Raw genomic sequence first — 20,302 nt, forward strand, 5'->3', positions numbered from 1 at the left:
TCTCTGAAGGCCGATCAGGCAAGCAAAGGAAAACTCTTAAAGAAAGAGTGGAACATGTTGCAGATGTTGCCTGCCAAGAAATAAACAGTCGTCAATTCATAATACTATCTCAGCTCATAATTTTAATACTTAATATAAAATGCTAAATAAATGCTACGCTATGTGATCGGTGCTACGCTATGTGATCGGTGATTGGTATTGACCGATACTGCTTCCAGGGTCCAATGATGGATCAATTTGTGTTTGAGTAGTAAACATAAATAGTCGCTCAAATGGGATAGGTGTGAGGAATGCAGGAATGTGGAAGTGAAGGCCCATAATTGAACTGTGATACATACCTGTAGGACATGCAGTGCAACACCAGGGAATCAACAACAAGGCATTAACCCAGAGGGAATAACATGGGAGTGTTATTGCGATAGTTTCGCTCAGGGTTAATGACCTCTTTACAGAGAGTTAAACGTTAACTTGACCCTATAAACTGCTCGAGTGTGTCGACCACTGCTGCAGCTCCGTGTCCTCTCCTAACAGCTGTACAATTCACCAGCAGACAGGTTGGCTGTAGGTCAACTGGCTGCGCTTGTAATTCTCATTCTTGAGGGATGGATCATCGTAGCCACAGGGCTGACTCATGCGCCGGGCTGAGTTTAAAAACTTCTGGAGCGCTCAGAGAACAAACACAGTCTGCTGTGGGACTCTGCTGCTGCAGCTCGGCCTGGGATTATTTGGGACAGAAACTCTTGATGAAAACTTGAATATGGACTACACATGGCTGTTGCTGCTCAACCTCAGTGGAGCTATTTGTGCAGTGGTGCAATGGACAGAATTAGAAGAAGCAAAGGTAAGGTGATAGTTTGCTTTTTAATTTGTTTAAAAATACATTCCCAATTTACCTTATCTTAACGGCAAGTATATATGCAAGACATGCTACATACAATGACAGTATTCTTTTTAAGTGTAGGAGAGCTTTATTGTCTGCCTCTGCATTCACAGGCCTATTTGAGGCAGTATGGTTACCTCAATGACCCCGCTGATCCACAGGACCCCTATTACCTGGAGGAGGTCATTGAAGCTCTCAGGTAAAATAGACTGATGGTCTCTCAAGGGGAATCACAGTTAGCTACTTACAATACGTTTAGATCTATGTGAGGGTCCATGGAAACAATACTCCCAGATAGAGTGGAGGAGGATGTGAGCAGCCCTCAGTTTGCAGATGTTTGACCACCTCTTGTCTGTAGGGTTTTCCAGCGGGTGAATGATCTTCCTCCTACTGGAGAATTGGATGAAGCTACTCTGAATGTGATGAGACAGCCACGCTGTGGCTTGGAGGACCCCTTCAACAAGAAATATCACAAATACAGAGTGATAGGTGAGTCCAGAAAAAAATCCTGATTTTCCTCCTTCACAAAACTATCAGCAATGTGATTTTTATGTTTGCGTTGCATGTGCTTTGACGCAATAGTTATAGATCTGTCAAAGGTACCTACGCTGTTCACATGTCCTGCAGTGTGAATAACGGTAAAAGTGTTTGTTGTTTTAACTTTGACAGCTGTGAGGCATGTTGTCAGAAACTTGCAAGGTCTGGATCAGCAACAATATATCTGATTAATTTCAGACTTGTCAGACTTTTAGAAACCTTTAAAGCTTTGGAAAGCTCCAACGATCTATAAAGGCAGCAACTTTTATCACCCTGATTTTTATAAGAAAGACTGTTGAGATGTTCCTCTCTGGTAGAAATACTTGTTTACACTCAACTCAAGTAGTATTAACTTCCTTATTTAAAGTGCACACAAAGTATTATGAATCATTGGATGTGATCCTTATGCGATGATAAAAACACATCTATGAAACTAGGAACTACAAAATTAAGTGATAAAGTTTCAGATTATTTTTTCCCCCCCAAATGTGGTCTCACTGACAAATGTAGAACACTTTTAGTGAGGTTTTGTTGAAGTGACTTAGAATAATGGATTATTTTCTTACAGGTCGTTGGAGAAAGAGGAGTCTGACCTACCACATCTACAACTACACACCTGACATGAAGAAGGCCGAGGTCAAGATGGCCATCAGCTCTGCCTTCAAGTACTGGAGTGATGTGGCTGCTTTGAGCTTCAGAGAAGTCAGCTATGGCAGAGCAGACATAAAGATCTACTTCCACAAGAAAGACGGCTACTGCTCCGTCCCATTCGATGGCCGTGGTCAGTTTTGCATTAAAACATTTATATGTGGCTACTATTGGGCCTACTGTCCCCTGAAACACTAACATCAACTGTTTATTTGTACCACCTGCAGGTCATGTGCTCGCCCATGCTGAGTCACCAGAATCTGGTATTGTCCATTTTGATGAGGATGAGTTCTGGACCGAGGGAACATATTATGGTACTAATCTGCGTATTGTGGCTGCACATGAAATTGGCCACGCCCTCGGCCTGGGCCACTCTCAGTTCAGAAGCGCTCTGATGGCTCCAGTCTACTCTGGTTACCGTCCCAACTTCAGGCTGCATACAGATGATATCAGAGGCATCCAGGTGTTATACGGTGAGTGCATCAAGAAGGCCCACTGGATTAGTTTAGAGCTGTCATTTTGGTATCGACTGTATTGTATCGGTATTTGTGAATTTGCATAAATCAGTACCTGTAACTCGACCAGACACTTCATGTGATTGCATGACTTTAGATTTACTATTTTTTATGTCAAAATAAGGAAAGCGTGCATTCATCCTAACTTCTCTGTTTTGTAGGCAAACGCATCACCGGCACTTTAGCCAGTCCAACACCCCCAGACAGTCTGGTTTCTGCAGAAAACAGCCATGACACTGAGAACATTCCTAACCCCTGCACTGCCACACTGGACGCCATCATCTTAGGTATGTTACAGACTTAGCCTGGATGCCAGCCAAACTTAGCCCCGCCCACAACATTCGAGGTCGGGAAGTTCTCACATTCTGACTAGAATCTGAGTATGACGATGTCAGTCTATTACAGACTAGCTGTTGCTGGATACATTTTACCACCTGTGTGCATTGTAGCCTGACTTTACATTAGACCACAACACGCTGGATTTACAGGAAATAGACAAAGTAATGTAAACTTAAATTAGCAGCATTTTGAGCCACAATAAAGGTCAGAAAATGTTGTATTTTGATCTGTAATTTTGTTTTAAAGGAACATGAGACAGCAGGTCCATCATTCAAAACAAGCTACATAAGTTCACTTGGCAATGGTGATTTGTTGACTTCAAGTCAATTTTCACGACAGGTTTACAGTATTTGGTCTATGACTGTGATGATATTAATCGTTCTACATCAGCGTATCAACACTTTTACCGTACCATCATACCAAGACATTTGTAGCACAACATCAGGATCACAAAGTGTGTCACAAAGACCTCACTGTATGTTTAATCAGGTCCATGGAGGAAAACCTTTGCTTTCAGTGGTGATTATGTCTGGACGATCTCTCATCTGGGACACAACACACCAATAAAGATTGACAAGCTGTGGAGGGCCCTCCCTGGAAACCTGAGTGCTGCTGTGCATTCTCAAAGATCCAACAAGACATACTTTTTTAAAGGTACAGTTGTCCTGTATACTGTAGTGTGTTCGTCTTCTTCTGTTGCTGTGAGTCCAGAATTTAAACGTGTGAATATTTATACCGTTTCTGGTCACAGGCGATAAAGTGTGGAGGTATACCATGTTTGTGCTGGACTACGGCTACCCTAAACAGGTCAAACGGATCCCTCCTAATATTGATGCAGCCGTGTACCTGGAGAAGAACAAGAAGCTGGTCTTTATCAAGGTATCAAAACATGAGCAGCATTTAAAAGCATGTAGGTGAATCCTCATTTATCTTTCAGAAATCCTCAGTTTGTATCTCTTTGCTGTCTGCCTGAGTAGGGTTCAGAGCACTGGCAGTGGGATGAGCTGACATACACTGACTTAAGTCTCTACCCCAAACCGCTCTCTATGCTCTTCACCGGAGTTCCGTCCAGTCCAGATGCAGCCTTCACCTGGACCAACGGCAAGATCTTCTTCTTTAAGGGAGATGAGTACTGGCGCGTGAATGAGCTGCTGAGGGTCGACAGAGGATACCCACTGAGCAAGAAGGAGCGCTGGATGCAATGCTAAAGTTCCACCACCAGGGGGCAGCATGTATCAAGAGGTCCATAGCAGGGGTGCTGGTTCTACTCCAGAGGCATTGACAACAGGCAACCTCAACAGCGGTGATTGATTGTGAATTGTCATCTACTACGTAAAAACAAAATTGTGTGGGAATTGAATTGATTTTATTTCACTGGATTTGATTTTAACCAAGCTACTCCTAGCCTCCACGGCAGGCTTTTTTAGGCTTACTCTTTGAGCACAAATGTGTGTTTGTGAAAATGATGTAAGCTTTTGTATGATCTCAGGGAGAAACCAAGGGAGGCCTTCTGTTTTTTTTTGTCTCCAACATATGTGTTGGATTATGTGTTAATTCTTTCAGTAAGATGTAATATGACGATGGGAGTGTGCACATTCTGTTCAGACATTTTGTTTAACCAATCATGCAACTTTTAAAAGTATGTTTAGTGCTCTTAAATGTCTCTTAACACTTCCATTATCGCGGATCTGTCAGAAATCATGTGACATTTTCTACAATTAAAGACGACATAATGTCTGCTGTAAAATTGTCTTTCTGAATGCAGTTACCTGTCACCAATAAAAACAGCACACAATAAAAGGATAGAAAAATATTTAACATTCTTTATGATGAAAGGCAAGTCTGTTCAGCATTGTGTTGTCTGCAAAGAAACTTTGGAGGCGCCATGGCAACCCCAACCAGTTGCAGAGTAGGAAATCCTCCCCATGACCTCTTTATTGCCCATGAAAAATCTGGTGAGTAATGCTGCCAGTGTCGCTAAGAGCCCAAAGAGACAAACAGTGTGATTTATCTGACTCAATCAATGGTTTTGTATCAAACACATTTATTTATCTTTGAAATTTCTATGAACAGGTATGTACAGATTCAGGTAACAAGTGTATTGTCCCTGCAAAATTCAAACAACACAATGGATAATTATTTAAAAATCTACAAATTAACAACAAACATGCTTTGTTTTTTTTGTCCTTTTTTCAACCCTACCATGTACTTGGTCATTATATAAATTAAATTATAAAACGTTTACTCCACACGCATACTAAATTCTTCACCTACTGTATTCTGACAGGAAATACAAACCGTATTTGCACCATTTAGTATTTGCTTCACTTTGTCATACTCCATGTATCTATCTGCATGCCATATTCTACTCTCTCACCCAACTCTGTCTAAAAAAAATACAAAGTCATTGTAATGATAAACTTTCACAAATTCTACAAGCACACAGTTAAACGGGTAAGACAGGTAATAACACAACACTTAACGGCAATGACTAACTTTTTAAGTACAGTACATGTAATGTCAAACAAATTGCTTTGTCATATTCACTACTAAAACAGAAATACATCTGTTTTTGAGGCTCGTGCATGCTGTTTATGTATTTAATACATGATGAGAGGAAATGGAGGACCTTACTTTGTTAGTATCTGTTTTTAAGTGTTTCTCTGAGAAACACAGTGGTTGCAGTGGTTATATTATAGCTTTCACCTAACCGGTGACACTTCTTACATCTCCCCAAAAAGCAGCATTCTCTTTCACCGAACACCCAGGACTGACCCACATCCTCGCTCCAAATCAATCAAGGGCACAATAAACCCTTAGCTGAGGGGAGCAGTTGTTTAACTCTACGACTCTTTGTTAGATAGACACATTTGGAGAACCAGAGAGCACTAAGTAGTCCCTTATCTCTGTTTCGCTCAGACCCTGACGACTGGGGTTGTAGCTGTAAGGGGCGCAGTGGACCCGGTGTCATAGTCCAAGTCGATCATGGTGTGGTTGGCGGTGCCCAGGCTGCTAAGGGAAGTGCCTGTGCCCATCTGTCTGTCCCGCAGACTTTGCAGGTAGCTCTGAGAAGAAGAACACAGGGAGCCATGAGTGAGCTACACAAAAATGGTGGAGTCAACTTAATGCAGATTTTATGTCATCAGTTAGTCTTACTGGTAAGATATAACTGATGCCATAAAAACACAATAATCAGTATCTACAGCACACGCCATGTTGGGTGACACTGACCGGTGCCAGTAGATCCCCAGCGTAACGTTTCACTGGGGTGGGTTTACGGCGGTACGTGCCTTCCTGCCCACCTGCCTGCTGTCGCTTCTTTGCGTCCTTCTCTCGAATCCGCATCAGCTGGACTCTCTTCTGTCTCCGGCTGATAACGACTACAAGGAGAAGGGGTAATGACGAATGAAACGTTATATTTAGAAGAGGACCATTTTAGCCTTTTATTTTGATTATCATTGTTTGATTCAAACATTTGATATGCTGTTATACCACCTTCTCTTTTTTGTTGCATTTATCAGGGTTGAAAACTAATGTTGACGATTTTGTTTACAATCACTTTCAATGTATCAAGTTTGCACTCTGCAATGTGGCACTAAATTCTCCTTATTATATGTTTTCTCTGGTGGACCATCTCTACCAGCGGTTTCCCTATGTTTATATATTTGTGTTAATTTTTTATATTATCATTATCATATTAATTGCTAGTGGAGACAAACATATTAAAAAAAAATATTCAAATCACATGTTTTTGCTGAATAACATGTCACTGTGAAAATTTTGGGATTTTCTTTAAACATGAATGAACAAAGGCTCAGGTGTTGAATAAATCCTTGTCTCTGATTGGCTGTTTCTGCTCTGAGCATACATGTGATAGCTTGAGCCACCTTTAAATGTTACTCCTACACTAGAAACAAGACGACTTTAGTACTCCTCTGTTCTTAAGAGTAGTTCCTAAAAATTAGATAAGTACGGGCCCTGACACACTCCAACAACAGAACTCAAAGGGTCATGATACTTCCTGCTTACCCTCAGTGTGTGAGAAGCTGTCAGCTGTCAGTTTCCACTGGACCAGTACTCCTATGAGGCTGAGGGCGGGCCAGATGCCCAGAATGACCCAGCTGTACCAGCAGAGAGGTGGCCCAGGTGTGAGGCGCAAGCAATTATACACATGCGTGGCCAAAACCAGCATCTCCACAAAGTAATCAGCACACACTGTCATGATAGCTGCCCCGAACACAGCCGTGGAGAGCATGGTGAAGAGCTTTTGCCACTGCAGCGTCAGCACAGCAAACAGCATGCCCGTTCCCAGAAGTGTACCCAGTGGGACCCAGACTGTGGTTGGAGTGTAGAACTGGTGAGTGGCCAGCAGGGCGGCGAGAGCCAGGAGGAGGCCCAGCAGCAGGCCGGTCATGAAGAGGCCGACACTTCGCACCAGCATAGTAACCAGACCGCACAGCAGGCCGATACCGAGGCCGATACCTGCGCTGGCCTCCACACTCAGCTGGGTGTCCAGCACGTGCTCCTTGTGACACAGCAAGAAAATGATGACGGAGCCAAACATCAAACCAGACAGGAACATGACAGCCTTGAAACAGCGGTAACCTAGTGGAGGAGAGACAAGAGAGATGTACAATGAGGAAACAGGAGTTGGCAGGATCAGTGAAAAGCATTGATCATTTAATATGTAAGTACACAAGATGCAAGCTCAGCAAAGTAACTCTGGACACAGATACAATCAGAATGTTTTTGTGTGCGTGGCCGGGTTGGCTCAGAGGATAGAGCAGGCGCACATATATTTAGAGGTTTATGCTTCGACGCAGAGGTCCAGGGTTCGACTCCGACCTGTGACAATTTCCTGCATGTCTTCCCCCTTTCTCATCTGTCGTGTCCATTAAAGGCGGAAAAGCCCAAAAAAATAATCTTTAAAAAAAAAAGAATGTTTTTATGTCAAATGTACAGAAGATGTCGACTAGAACCTGGTTGCAGAGGAAATCAGTAACATCAAGTAGGCTTATAGCGCAGATTTATCTTTAACTTGATTTGATATATTTAAAGGCTGCACTATGGAGCAGGTTTACAGTTACAAGTGGCATTTTGATGGTGTGTTATGTCATCCCAAAAACATTCAGTTTCAGCTTCCTTGATGTCAAGGTCTGTAAGCCTGCAGGGATCCTCACCAAAGAAGCAGTAGATGATGCCAAACAGGCAACACATGGAGCAGATGACAGCAGGGATGACATCATACTTCCTCTCTATCTCCAAACTACAGGCATCGACCAGGGCCGTGCCTGCCCCGGCCCCTTCAGAGCTCAGTCCGGTGGGATCTGCCATTCTGGGTGAATGTGAGAGGCTGGAGTTCGGGACAAGGGTGGAACTTCTGGTGGCGTTATCTCAAGTCCATCTGAGCAGGTCTGGTGACTGTAGAAGGAGAAGAAATGTTGATGAATTACAGAAAAATAAAGACAATGTGTGGTTTCCCGATCACACAGAAAACTTAAGTACTCCAGGGGTAAATGTGAAGTGTGAAATATTCAGGTCAACTGTGACTTCTTCCGAGCTGCTCTATATGTGCAGCTGCCATAGACTCAACACACAAAGCTATGCAACTCAGTGCAATCCTGTATGCCCAGGCATACACACAAGCAGCTCATTCACTCACTATAATCCATGTGCCAGGACCCCTGTTGATCTCTGTTCCCCCTGAATCAATAGGGTCGTGATGAACTCTGACTCTGTCGTTAAGTGGTCAGTCATCTGAGAAGAGTAATTGGCTTTACTTTATCAGATTTTAACACAATTAAAATCATTTAGCTTTAACTGTCCTTTTAGAATTACATGGGAAGGAGAAAACCAGCGAGCACTGTTTTCTGTCAGTAATTTGGTAACTTTATGGTTGCATTAAATTTTTTTTAGTTTACCTTTTTATCAAACTGTATGCAAAATCTGCTTAAAACATATTTTTTCTCTAATTTTACCTCCACTGACATTGTAATTTCTAGGACCAACTAGTGCTCTTAAATTATATATGATATTTAAGCTGGCAGGCCTGTAGAGAGCCGCAAAGGTCTTCAATGGGGTTAAAAGCTTATGGGTGGAATACTTTTTCTGAGGCTGCTGGCAGACCTCCTGTATGATCTCACCAAAGCTGATATCCGATTACAGCTCACTCAAGTTTTCTACTTGAGACAAACAGTCAGGAACAGTCACTCCTGCCTTTATTCTTCGCTTCTTGCCATATCTTTCTCTTTCCAGCCTTTCTATCACTACTTCTTCTTTATCTGGAACTTTCCCCACATTAAATCTATTTCATCAATGAAATTAACCATTATTTGTTTTGCCTTTTTCTTAGACACAGGGCTGTGTAAGTCACAGCCTAGGAATTACTTTACATGGAAAAAATGACAGCCCATTGGAAAGTTTTCTTTTCTTCTTTAGTCACTCGCAGTTTCTTTAAGAACCTATCCCTCTCTCCCTCTTTCTGCTTTCCATCAATAACAACTGCAACGTCTTAGTTCTTCACTGAAAGAAAAAGACAACATTTAGGGGAACTATGTCCAATATATATTGTCTGAAGACTATGGTTGGGTGTAGGTTACATTGTATAGTATATTAAAACCTTGAGGATATGTGTAAATAGCTGAAATTGAGATAATATGTACATTATTTATGTAAAATTATTTGATGTGGGTGCAGTAATGTGGTTTTAAATACACAGGCCTAATAAACATACCACAAACTGCACTTAGTATAGATGTATCATCCTCAATACTCTGCAACAAACTTAATTTATTTGCTTATAAAATTACTTTTGAATCTAATGTAAGAAATAGTGTCCAAATTATCCTGATATCAGCTAAAGTAAAGGTTGGGGGGGGATGCCTCAAGTGAATGTTAAGAAAACTGTTAGGACATTTTGTTGACAAAAAAATGACAAAAAGTTAACTGGATAGAATGAGACAGACGCAAAATAAAATGTTACTTTTCAAAGAAAAATAGCACTGCTGGAGCGATCTTTGCATACAATCAAGACTTTAATCTTCACATCAACCCTAGCCGACTTCAAATGAAGAACCAAACTCTATTGCAGGATAATATAAAACTACACGCAGGGGTCTGGGCAGCACAACGGCTCAGTGATTAGCACTGTCGCCTTAAAGCGAGAAGGGTTTGAATATGAGGGCTGGCTGTGGGGTTTTCTCTGTGAAGTTCTCATAGTCTCTCCATATCTGTAAGGGTTACCGCTAAACCTTCAGACACTCAGGTTAAACTCTATATTTGTAGTGTACATTTTGTGATAAGATTGGCTTCCCTTGCACCATAAGCGAGGACCTCAGCCCCCTGTGACCCTGAACAGGATAAGAGGTTAGAAAATGGATTGACAGACACAGGAAGCTCATTGTTATGGGCTTTTGTCTCGCTCTTTGGTCTCGTTACTGTGATCTGCTTCTCCATGCTGGTGTTGATTCAGCCATATAAGAAAAAGAGGAGTTGCAATGTGGAACTATTAAAATGTTAATATGTACGTCCAAAAAGGTATTTATGTTTTAAAAATGGACCAAGAAACTTTAGTAGATATAATTTACTTCTGACTGATTGCGGTTGGTTTGCCCCAGTTGGCCTTTGTCCAATATGACATGAATGCAGCATAAAACCACCTGTTCGGTTTGGATATGAAACACCTGCACCAGCCAGTTTCCTGCAGGGAGCTTTATTTGTAGAGTTTTTTGAGACTGACTCTGCTCTAAAGCTTTCCCTTATTTACCTGCCCCGTGACCTTTTGCTGTTTGCTTTTTTTCTTGTGAGAAATTTGAAACTTAAATAAAAATGAGTGACTAAGGTGATAAAAATAAAGATTTTATGTTTCTTGTCCTTAACATACAGTATGTCAAATTTGAATACATCTTTGTACAAAATGGTGTAGGTAGATAAATTGGAACACATCACATTACACAGTAGCTTATTTTTTTACAGTAATTGCTGCAATTGGACACTAACAAGACTTTCCCACAACTCTGTTGCTTCTAGCGAGCCAGGACTTTGAATGAATGTTTTGTGGTCTGCTTATTGAATAAAGTCAAACCATGATAATAAGTCATCAGTGCTAATGAGAATAATAAGTCCAGTCTCCTCCTTTCTAGCACATATCATATTTGGTTAGAGTTAAATCTTACATTGCTTTGGTGTACCATTAACACGGGCACTATGTGTGAATTAGTTAATATTTCAACACCATTTTAACAGTGATTTATTTAACTCTACACGCACACTCATGTCTCTGTGCATCTGCCTCATGTTATCCCTCTGTGAGTCACAATGGTGTCCTATGTCTAGCATGCTTGGAAGTCCTTGCTGCTGTGGGAGAATAGAGCCATTATGGGGCAAAACAAAGACTCTGAGGCCCATGCTGTGACCTCTAGTGGCACTCAGAGGAAGCCATGCGAACGAAAAACGAGACCACATAAATGGCTGAGAGCACCAAGGAGACTGGTAGATCCTGAGTGTTTGCTGGAAGTATTTGCCTTCAGAGGGCTGGTGAGTGATGGAGGGAGGGGGTCCTAACTAGAAACAGAACTATCTGTCTAAATGACCGAGCTCTCTGGAGGCCCCAAAACCTCCCAATGCTTCCTTCTAACTGAATTTTCTACAAGCTAAAGTCACATGGCAACTAATTCAATACAACTCAACAAGGCTGAGTCTACAGCCACACTAGCAGCTCTGTGAGGCTGTACCTAATACATCATGGGCTGTAGCCTACTTCCTTAGCTGTAGCTAGATGCTAACAACCTCATGCTAACATGCTTATATTTTACAAGTAATATTTACCAGGTTCACCATCTAGGTTTAGCCTCTTAGCATGCTAAAATTTGGTAATTAGCACTAAACACAAAGTACAGCTAAGGTGGCTGGGTTATTTGCCTTTAAGGTTTATAGTCATACAGCAAAGGATTAGACGATATTCAAATTTAGACCTGATGATAGTGCTAGATTGAAAGTTAGAGGATCAACAAAGTTATTCGGATAATAACTTATTTAATCGTAACTTAAATGTCTGTAGTAAATTTCCTGGCAATCCATCAAAAACGTTAAAATATATTCACTTGAAAACAAAAATGTCAACCTTGTGATGACGCTAGTGGAAAAGTGAGGGTAGAGGATCACCAAAGTCAGTAGGATTCATACTGTGGACTATAAATGTCTGTACAAAATTGTATGGATATCCATTCAATAGTTGGTGGACCGACCGGCCGATCGAGGCTAAAATGTTTAGCGAGTATTTCATTTCCAGCATGGACTAGCTTGACCAGTAGGTCTGAAATGTGTCAAACACCTTTACTTGGACTCCAGTGGTAAGAAAAGACACATAATGGCCTCCAGAAGCATCACTTACATTTACGTAAGAGGCAGTAGGTGGGAACTGTGCATTAAACATACAATAAGCATCAGCTGCAGAGGAGCCATTAGAATATTACATTGCTATTGAAACAAGAACTTGCCCAGGAGTATACTCCCCCTGAACAAACACTGCAGGGGGCTGCGTAGCGCAGATTTGAGTGCTCAGCTGCTGAGGAACAGGCAGGGCTGACTACAAGTTCCCCACATAGCTAATATGGGTGTGTTTAATGAAGGGGTGGGCGTGTGTGATCACGGCCAAGGATTCTGCGAGCGCTCCTCCGACTTGACGGCCAGGGCCAGCTGAGAAGCTGAACACCTGCAGTGTTATGACCTGGCTGTCTGACAACTTCACTTGGAAGACTCTACCAAGAATGTGAGACTGCGCTCTGCAGTTGCAGCAATAAATCATGCCACCTTCAGCTGAACACCCCAACCAGCTGAAAGACTGATCAGATCTAGACAACAGGAACCATTGGGAATAAAGCTAAGTGTCACAGTGGGGGTTATTAAAATGGATGCCATATTGTGCTAAGTTTAAACAAGGATACATTTATGCTCATTGTCACAGTAACATCTGGCTTAACTCTGGATCATACTGAGGAATCATATGGGCTGCTATTGAGCTTCCTGTCTCTCCATAGCAGGAAGCTCAGGACCAGATGAGGAAGTGGAACATCAGCTTTCAGCAGGAACTGACCCTTGTGTTTGTGACACGGCGCAGACAGGAACAAAAAGTTCGATCATCATCACTCAGAAACATCACTTCACCTCAACAACACTGCCTAGATTTAAAATGAGAATCTGGGACTAGGACTCTGCACTGCTACAAAAGTTAGCATTGTCAACACAAACAATTAGACCTGAGCAATTTGGTCATTCTAAGGAAACGGAAGGAAAGGCAACCTTGCAATATGATGAAAACAAACTTCTAATCTGTCTAGCTCGCAGGCTAATCTACATATAACACCTGCCATTGTGTCTCTGCTTATGTAATTGAAGTACTTCAGCACGGATTTTGTGCTTGTTGTGCTGTAGCGACTTGTAAAATGAACAAAGAACCACATTATAGTCAGTTACACATTTTTTGTGATATACTCTCAGTCTAACGCCATGTAGCCAAAATGATGCACTGATCATGAATGTGCAAAATGTACTACAAATCTAGACAGACTTTTACCTGCCAGTGTCAAACGACTCTACTGTCACATTCCAGACCTTTTATTTTTTTAATCCAGATTCATCCCTCCCCACAAACACTTCCTTACAGCTGACAAACTAAAAACTCAAACACACCAACAAATAGCTAAATATAGCTATAAAACTAGAGCATTGCGATAGATATTTGGTACCTTGAGCCCTCGCCTTGAGTACGTGGCATAAGCAATTCAGCTGTGTTTTAAAAGCTCTGTTGTGCTTTTGCACACACTACAGCAATCAATCAATGAATCAATACTTTATTACAGACTCAGGATCCAAATAAAAGACAAAACATTACATAAATAAATTACGTACAAAAGCAAAAAAAGAGCGTCCAAAGAGACAACCAAAGAGACAACTATACCAATGTCTCCACAGCTGGGATCGGTAGTGTGTAGTACTAAACTTTATGTTGGATAAGCCCAAAATGATTTTATTTTCATTAAAGTCATTAATCCAGCTAATCCGGCAGATACATTTATACATAAGATTTCTTACAGTTTGTAATGTATTGACTCCCACAGTCACAAAGTCAAAATCACTTGCACTACACCATCTAGGTCTCTTCAGTAATATATCATGTCACCCATGGGATACTTTTGCATGCACAATACTCATATGGACAACCCCAGTGCATTGTAGTTGCATTGTGGGTGCATTCACAACTGTATTAACTTATTACATCACTAAGGATCCCATTTTAGGGCCAAGAGTGATCAGGAATTATGTGAACAGGGCCTATAATCCATTCATTTTCATATTCAGGTCTGTTCTCTTGTGACCCAGCCTTTCCAGGGTGTCACATTGTCTTTCCCTAGTTATCAGCTGCTTAACCCAAAGCCATCTCGATCAGACATTTACCAATACATGGGCTTTAATGCAAGTCTCTGACAAGATGTGACACAAAAAATGTGCACTTGGATGCAATGGATCTTTCTTGAACCAGATAATCTGAAGAAAAAAACATGTTTCACTTTAGTCCTCACAATCCACGTATTTGTGACAACAGAGTTTCCAAAATTGCGAATTTTAGGCTCAACTATTTACCTACCAAAGCTAACTCAATTCCTTAATTTTGCACACAGCACAGTTAGAGTTCCAACATCTTGATCACTACCCAGAGTTATGAAAATTCACATAATTTTGCAATATTTGATTGCATTTAATAGCTTTTTTTTTTATAGAGACATAATTGGCAGCTGTTCAAGTGACAACATGTCACAATCTCACTGGCAGTTGTAGGACCTAAACTTAAACTACTTAAACTGAAGTCTCCTTTTTCCGAATAAAGATAAAGTTTATAATTCTCACTGCCAAATAGTTTGCCTTCAGGCCATGGACTCTAATAACGGTCACTTGTGGCAAATGTTTCATTAATAGCAGCTAACTTATTTTTCCCTAATAATCTCTCAAAAACCAAAGAGGCAATCCCACCCTGGATCACACAGCAGAACTGCAGGGCCAAGGCTTCTTGCACACACTACGTGGGCCATTAAGGGACATGAAATGTTTGCCTTCCAAGATGAAGGATGTTTACATATATGCTTATGCATAGACACTATGGGTTTGTTTCTTTATTTCTTCATTATTCTTTATTATTATTATTTTACCACACTGGGTGATACAAAATAAAGTAACACAAGTTCTGTTTCTCAGATGTGAAGTGTTCATATTTGTCAATCTGTTACACATACCATATAACTGGTTTCAAATTAAACAGTAATGATTTTTTGTAAAGAGCTGCAGGTCACTTGCCATCTTCCACTAGCACAACTTTCACATAATTAACTTAAAACCTAGAGTTGTTAGCCAGTACTGCTTAAAGCACAGTACTGGGGGATTTCCATCTAAATGTTTGGTTCAGCGCATACAAATAAAGCCTTTATTATCCTGGATCATTATCTCTTTGTCATCAAAGGGTAAAAGGATAAATTGCATTATGTGCATCAATCCCTTGCCTGACTTAAGTCTAAACAATATAGGTCTTTCAACTTAAAAATGCAGAGAGCTACTTATAGGGAGGCATGAAAAAAAGATCAGAAACACAATGCGGAGCCTTTTGAAGAGTCACATGTCGATGGTGCAAGCGTGTGTACTGTACATCAGAAATACACATGGTCGTTGACATAGTAAGAACTAATATCCACACACCAAGTAAACACTCTATGCTGCAGTAAGTTGGGGTTGTGATCCAGCAGCAGAGGACGGAGCGTACACTGTGTGCAGCAAGGAGGGGCAGTTCCACAATGCTCAATTAGGGTTTGTGGGAGAGAGCAGCATTTAGTAGGCGGTGCGGTGGACTCTGATGTCCATATGTTAGTGAGAGCATGACAGTGTGGCACTCTGTATGAGATAATATATGCTGCTGATGAAGTGTCCAGAAGAGTTCTGTAGTGAAGCTTGCGAAATGTCAGTGGGGGTAGGTATGATATTATTATAGTGTATATTAAGATGATATTTAGCTCTTATCAAGCTGTTTTTATTTCTTTTCACAGGGAGTTGGTGTACAATAAACACAAGTCGCTTAGGCAGACTGCCAAAGTAAAATAAAATAAGCCACTGATTGAGTTGTGGTACTTTGTACATAGGTTGGCTGTAGTGGCAGAAAGAGGAGTCAGAACACAGTAGACGTTCAGACCTCAGTGCAGTGCCTATATATGTCTGCAGCATTTCCACTCCAGCTCTATCATTTAGAGCAGCCATTTAACCCTCTTTGTCAAATTCCAGTCAACAATAATTGTACCTCCTACAGCGATCTCACAAGCCTAAAATATCACGTCCTTCAATTTCCAAGCCAACTCAACACCCCTCTCATGTCATAACTATAACCAGTGTTTAAAGTGCTATAAGTAGCATATGGATGGATGTTTCAAAATGACTGGTATCAGTTTTTATGTGGTCTTTATGTGACAATGGGTTTTTTCTTGCACCCAGGAGTCTCCAAATCCTTCCATCTCTGATTGTAACTACAAACTCAGGTTGCTGCTCAGCATGTTCTTCTTTCAGTCAGGCTTTTTGCTATTTAAGAAGTAACACAGGAAGACAGGATCAGCTGCATTTGACGATGAAAGCAATTACACCTATGGTTGGGTAATTTATAAATGTAGTGAATTTGCTACCTTTGACTACATTAAAACTAGTATACATTAAAAACAAGACATAAAACATTAAATGATGCACTTGAGAAAGTCCGAAGTACAGAGCACAGCCATCTCCAAATTAGATTAACAACAGCAATGAGTCTTGTACAGATTATACAGCACAGCTCTTCCTTAACACTGCTCTTATTCCTCCTCAGTACATTTGTGTGCAGTGTTAATGGACAGATGCAGGAGGCCTGAGCATGTGGCCTGAAAGAGCTGGGATGCTAACCCAACAATTTCTCAGCGGTGTCCCTGTAAAACAGCATTTGTGACGGCTTTGATCTTAAATAAAGTCGATATGTCCTGACCTGACACACGACGACAACAATAACATCAGAGGAGAAGCTGAGTATATGATTCTGTCATTGATTACTACTGCATACATGTATTGGATACACTATATAATACTACTGATAGTATGACTAGATTGTGTTTCAAAGTAACCAAATAAAGCAATGAAGTGCATCTTTTTCAGCTGGTACAGCTTCAAATTTATAATAGGGCTCTAAGACAGCTTTAGCCAAAGTGATTTGTAATGTGAACTAAAAAGTAATTTCATTTTTACTTAATGCTACAAAATATAGAGTTAACCAAAACTACCTTCTCAGAACTGCAGATATAAAGATTCCAATACCTTAATTAGAGGAGTAAACCTTAGTCTATGGCCCTGTTGTCTTAAGAGAAAAAAAGACTGCTTGTGTTTAAGAAAGCAGATCCAAACACAGTAATTACCCAAACTTCAAATTAAAGCTTGTTCTCATAAAATGGGAATTCCTGTTTTTCTGTGTGTCAGCTGCTCTTCCTGTGCACTCTTCCCAACAACACTCTCCTGAAAGTTGCATACAGTATTTACAATAAAGTTTGTGTTTATTTGTTGACGATAAGTCAGCATATTCTAATAACAAAGACAAGAACTTGCACGCACGGTAATTAAAAGGCACCATGCGAAACATGTGCAGTTCTTCATGCCTCCTTTCTGTCTTCTCTCTTTCCCCAAAGCAGGGAAGGGCTTCCTCTTTGCCTTTTCCAAAAACCATCTGGTGCAGGCTGACAGAGTTAGGTCAAGTAGATGGGGGGGTGCACTGAGGGGGTGTAACTACAGACTGCACTCAGCAGCACGGCACAAAAATCAAAGAGGCAATCCCATCCTGGATCACACAGCAGAACCGCAGGACCAAGGCTTCTTGCACACACTATGTGGGCCATAAAGGGACATGAAATGTTTGCCTTCCGAGATGAAGGATGTTTCCATTGAGCATTTCTATTATGCATAGACACTATGGGTTTATTTCTTTATTTCATTTATTAGTTCTTCATTATTCTTTATTATTATTATTTTACCACACTGGGTGATTCAAAATAAAGTAACACAAGTTCTGTTTCTCAGATGTGAAGTGTTCATATTTGTCAATCTGTTACACATACCATATGGTACTGGTTTCAAATTAAACAGTATTGATTTTTTGTAAAGAGCTGCAGGTCACTTGCCATCTTCCACTAGCACAACTTTCACATAATTAACTTAAAACCTAGAGTTGTTAGCCAGTACTGCTTAAAGCACAGTACTGGGGGATTTCGGTCTAAATGTTTGGTTCAGTGCACACAAATAAAGCCTTTATAATCCTGGATCATTCTTTGTCATCAAAGGGTAAAAGGATAAATTACATTATGTGCATCAAGTGTAAAATGCTTGAAAAGGGGAGCAGCCATGAAGGCAGCTTACGTGTTATTACAAACATGTCCAGCTGTAGGGTTTGGTAACGTAGGCTACTGATCAGTCAGGACCTGAGGTGGAATCCCTCAACTACAATCAATCATCATCGGTAATGAAGTATGCGGCTATTGTCTAGAGTTAACAAACAGCCAAAACTCGGGGTTAAAAATACAAAAGATTAGTTTTTCCTCAATAAAAGTAATTTAAAAAAAACTTACCGATGAGCCTGTATGTTCGGCAGTAGGCTAAGGTTAACTTCTCCTTGACAATCGGTCCTGTCAAACAGGAAAAACGCCAACCACCGTTCACTAACAAAAAAGCGGCGGTAGAGTACCAGGGAAAAACCGGTTTTCTGCCTAAACTCTTTTTAAACACACAGGCTGCACTACACCGCCAACAACGGCATCGTTTTGTTTCTATCCCGGCCTCATTCAAATGTTTTAAAACGCGAACCAAGCTGTGACCACAGATGTGAGGAAGCTAGTTTCCATTCTCCGCGGTGCCTCAGTCAGTCACACAACTTTGTATCTAAATTAACCGTTGGCGTTCCCGTCAGTGGCACCACACCAAACTACTTCCAAGTCCAGCTCCTCGCTCTGGAAAATCTTAGCCATCCTCCCTCACACACCTCCCCTCTCCTTTCTCGCAGCTGAAGTAAACGGCACTTAAAAAAACAAAGGAGAAAAAGTTTTTTCCTCCGAGGCAATCCCCCTCCCTATCTCCATCCAGCGTCGTCAGTTGGGCCGTTGAAGCCCGGAGGGAAAGAGGGAGGGAGGGAGGGGGGGGGCGGCACAGCACAGCAACAGATGAGGCTCAAAATCAAATATGACCACAGCTAGCTAACCTTATAATTGGACCACACTAGCTAATCTACAGCTGTTTTTTTTTTTTTTTAAATTAGGATAGTCTAAAGCAAATATCTTCAACAGGGAGTCCGGGGCCCCTAGGGGGCTTGAGTTAGTGTTCAGGTTTATCTAGCTACATGTATATTGGTGTAACCATGACCGAGACTTGGGGATTGCTTGGCAGTGAGGGTGCACTCAATTGTCTTGGCGTAATATGACAATTTGTCACAATATGGTAGCCTACTAAGGATAGCTGCTGTAAATATTTGCAGAATCGAGTATTTGGGTGGCCTAAGTTACCCGCCGCCCCTGGGGCCTTTAGAGTTATTGCAAATAACTGTCATTTTCGGACAAATTAAAAAATGTCGGAATACATAGGCTATACATACACATTCTTCAACCTGACCACCTAAACATTTTCCTAATGTCTCATAACTGATCCATAACGCAATAGTAATTTAACCATTAATACATTACAATTTTAAACCCTTTTTAAAGGCTGTCTTTTTTAGAAAGTGGTACAGACATGATAAATACAGACAGGTTGTACATCTTACAGGATATCTCATTCTCTTCTCCTTTTTGTATTCACACATTCACTGAAAAGGGTTGTGAATTTGCTGTTTAGAGAGTAACAACTGATGACATAGAACCCTGTGGACTGTGTTGGTACATTCAGAGGGAATGAGCTACAGCTGCGAGTGCTGAGACTGTAGGAGCACTTCGTTCGCACCATAGAATCTACCAGAGGAGGTGGTTATGTGTGTGTGTGTGTATCAGGGTTTTATTTGTTTATAGTCATGCCCATTGACTGCAAGGCCACCACATTTACAGTTCAACTACTACAGCCACAGGTGTTCATTGTTTACCAGGTGCAGGGTGTTCACAGTCAACATTTACATATGGAGATCATTGTATGATCAGTCAGGTTTGACTCGACTGAGCACATCATAAACATGACAGATTATTACAAAAGCTACACTTGTCTTGTTGTGTTGCGACATGAAGCTGAGTTAAATTCGAGCAAGTTCTGGGGGGAAAAAAAAGATGTGACAAACAAATCAGGTAGTTTTTCCTTCAACCCTCAC

The 20,302-nt window shown here is 41.0% G+C and overlaps 2 protein-coding genes across 4 annotated transcripts; one reads left to right on the forward strand and one right to left on the reverse strand.

The window, feature by feature from the left end:
• Positions 1 to 542: 542 nt before the first annotated feature.
• mmp19 (matrix metallopeptidase 19) lies at positions 543 to 5,645 on the forward strand. The gene is made up of 9 exons (XM_031322250.2): positions 543 to 841; positions 994 to 1,079; positions 1,239 to 1,369; positions 1,986 to 2,198; positions 2,293 to 2,538; positions 2,742 to 2,867; positions 3,409 to 3,573; positions 3,671 to 3,798; positions 3,897 to 5,645. The coding sequence occupies exons 1-9, from the start codon at positions 632 to 634 to the stop codon at positions 4,125 to 4,127; spliced, it is 1,536 nt and encodes a 511-aa protein (XP_031178110.1). The 5' UTR covers positions 543 to 631; the 3' UTR covers positions 4,128 to 5,645.
• LOC116066286 (transmembrane protein 198-like) lies at positions 4,947 to 19,122 on the reverse strand. Of its 3 annotated transcripts, none has more exons than XM_031322278.2 (5): positions 18,588 to 19,122; positions 8,100 to 8,340; positions 6,949 to 7,524; positions 6,222 to 6,299; positions 4,947 to 5,984 (listed from the first exon to the last, which is right to left on the reverse strand). In XM_031322278.2, exons 2-5 carry the CDS (start codon positions 8,251 to 8,253, stop codon positions 5,932 to 5,934), a joined length of 861 nt encoding a protein of 286 aa, XP_031178138.1. In that variant the 5' UTR covers positions 8,254 to 8,340; positions 18,588 to 19,122; the 3' UTR covers positions 4,947 to 5,931. The 3 variants fall into 3 exon arrangements, with proteins under 3 accessions (XP_031178138.1, XP_031178130.1, XP_031178121.1); XM_031322270.2 differs by having other exon boundaries at positions 6,210 to 6,299; XM_031322261.2 differs by having other exon boundaries at positions 6,151 to 6,299; positions 18,588 to 19,121.
• Positions 19,123 to 20,302: the final 1,180 nt, after the last annotated feature.

The sequence above is a fragment of the Sander lucioperca genome, chromosome 6, assembly GCF_008315115.2.
Source record: "Sander lucioperca isolate FBNREF2018 chromosome 6, SLUC_FBN_1.2, whole genome shotgun sequence".
In the NCBI taxonomy this organism is placed as follows: Eukaryota; Metazoa; Chordata; class Actinopteri; order Perciformes; family Percidae; genus Sander; species Sander lucioperca.

Coding starts and splice junctions, on each gene's coding strand:
- mmp19 (XM_031322250.2), top strand. CDS start 632: ATGCGCCGGGCTGAGTTTAAAAACTTCTGGAGCGCTCAGAGAACAAAC. Junction 2,539..2,741: donor AGGCATCCAGGTGTTATACG/GTGAGTGCATCA, acceptor TCTGTTTTGTAG/GCAAACGCATCACCGGCACT. Junction 2,868..3,408: donor ACTGGACGCCATCATCTTAG/GTATGTTACAGA, acceptor ATGTTTAATCAG/GTCCATGGAGGAAAACCTTT.
- LOC116066286 (XM_031322261.2), bottom strand. CDS start 8,253: ATGGCAGATCCCACCGGACTGAGCTCTGAAGGGGCCGGGGCAGGCACG. Junction 7,525..8,099: donor CATCATCTACTGCTTCTTTG/GTGAGGATCCCT, acceptor CTCCTCCACTAG/GTTACCGCTGTTTCAAGGCT. Junction 6,300..6,948: donor CAGCTTCTCACACACTGAGG/GTAAGCAGGAAG, acceptor TTCTCCTTGTAG/TCGTTATCAGCCGGAGACAG.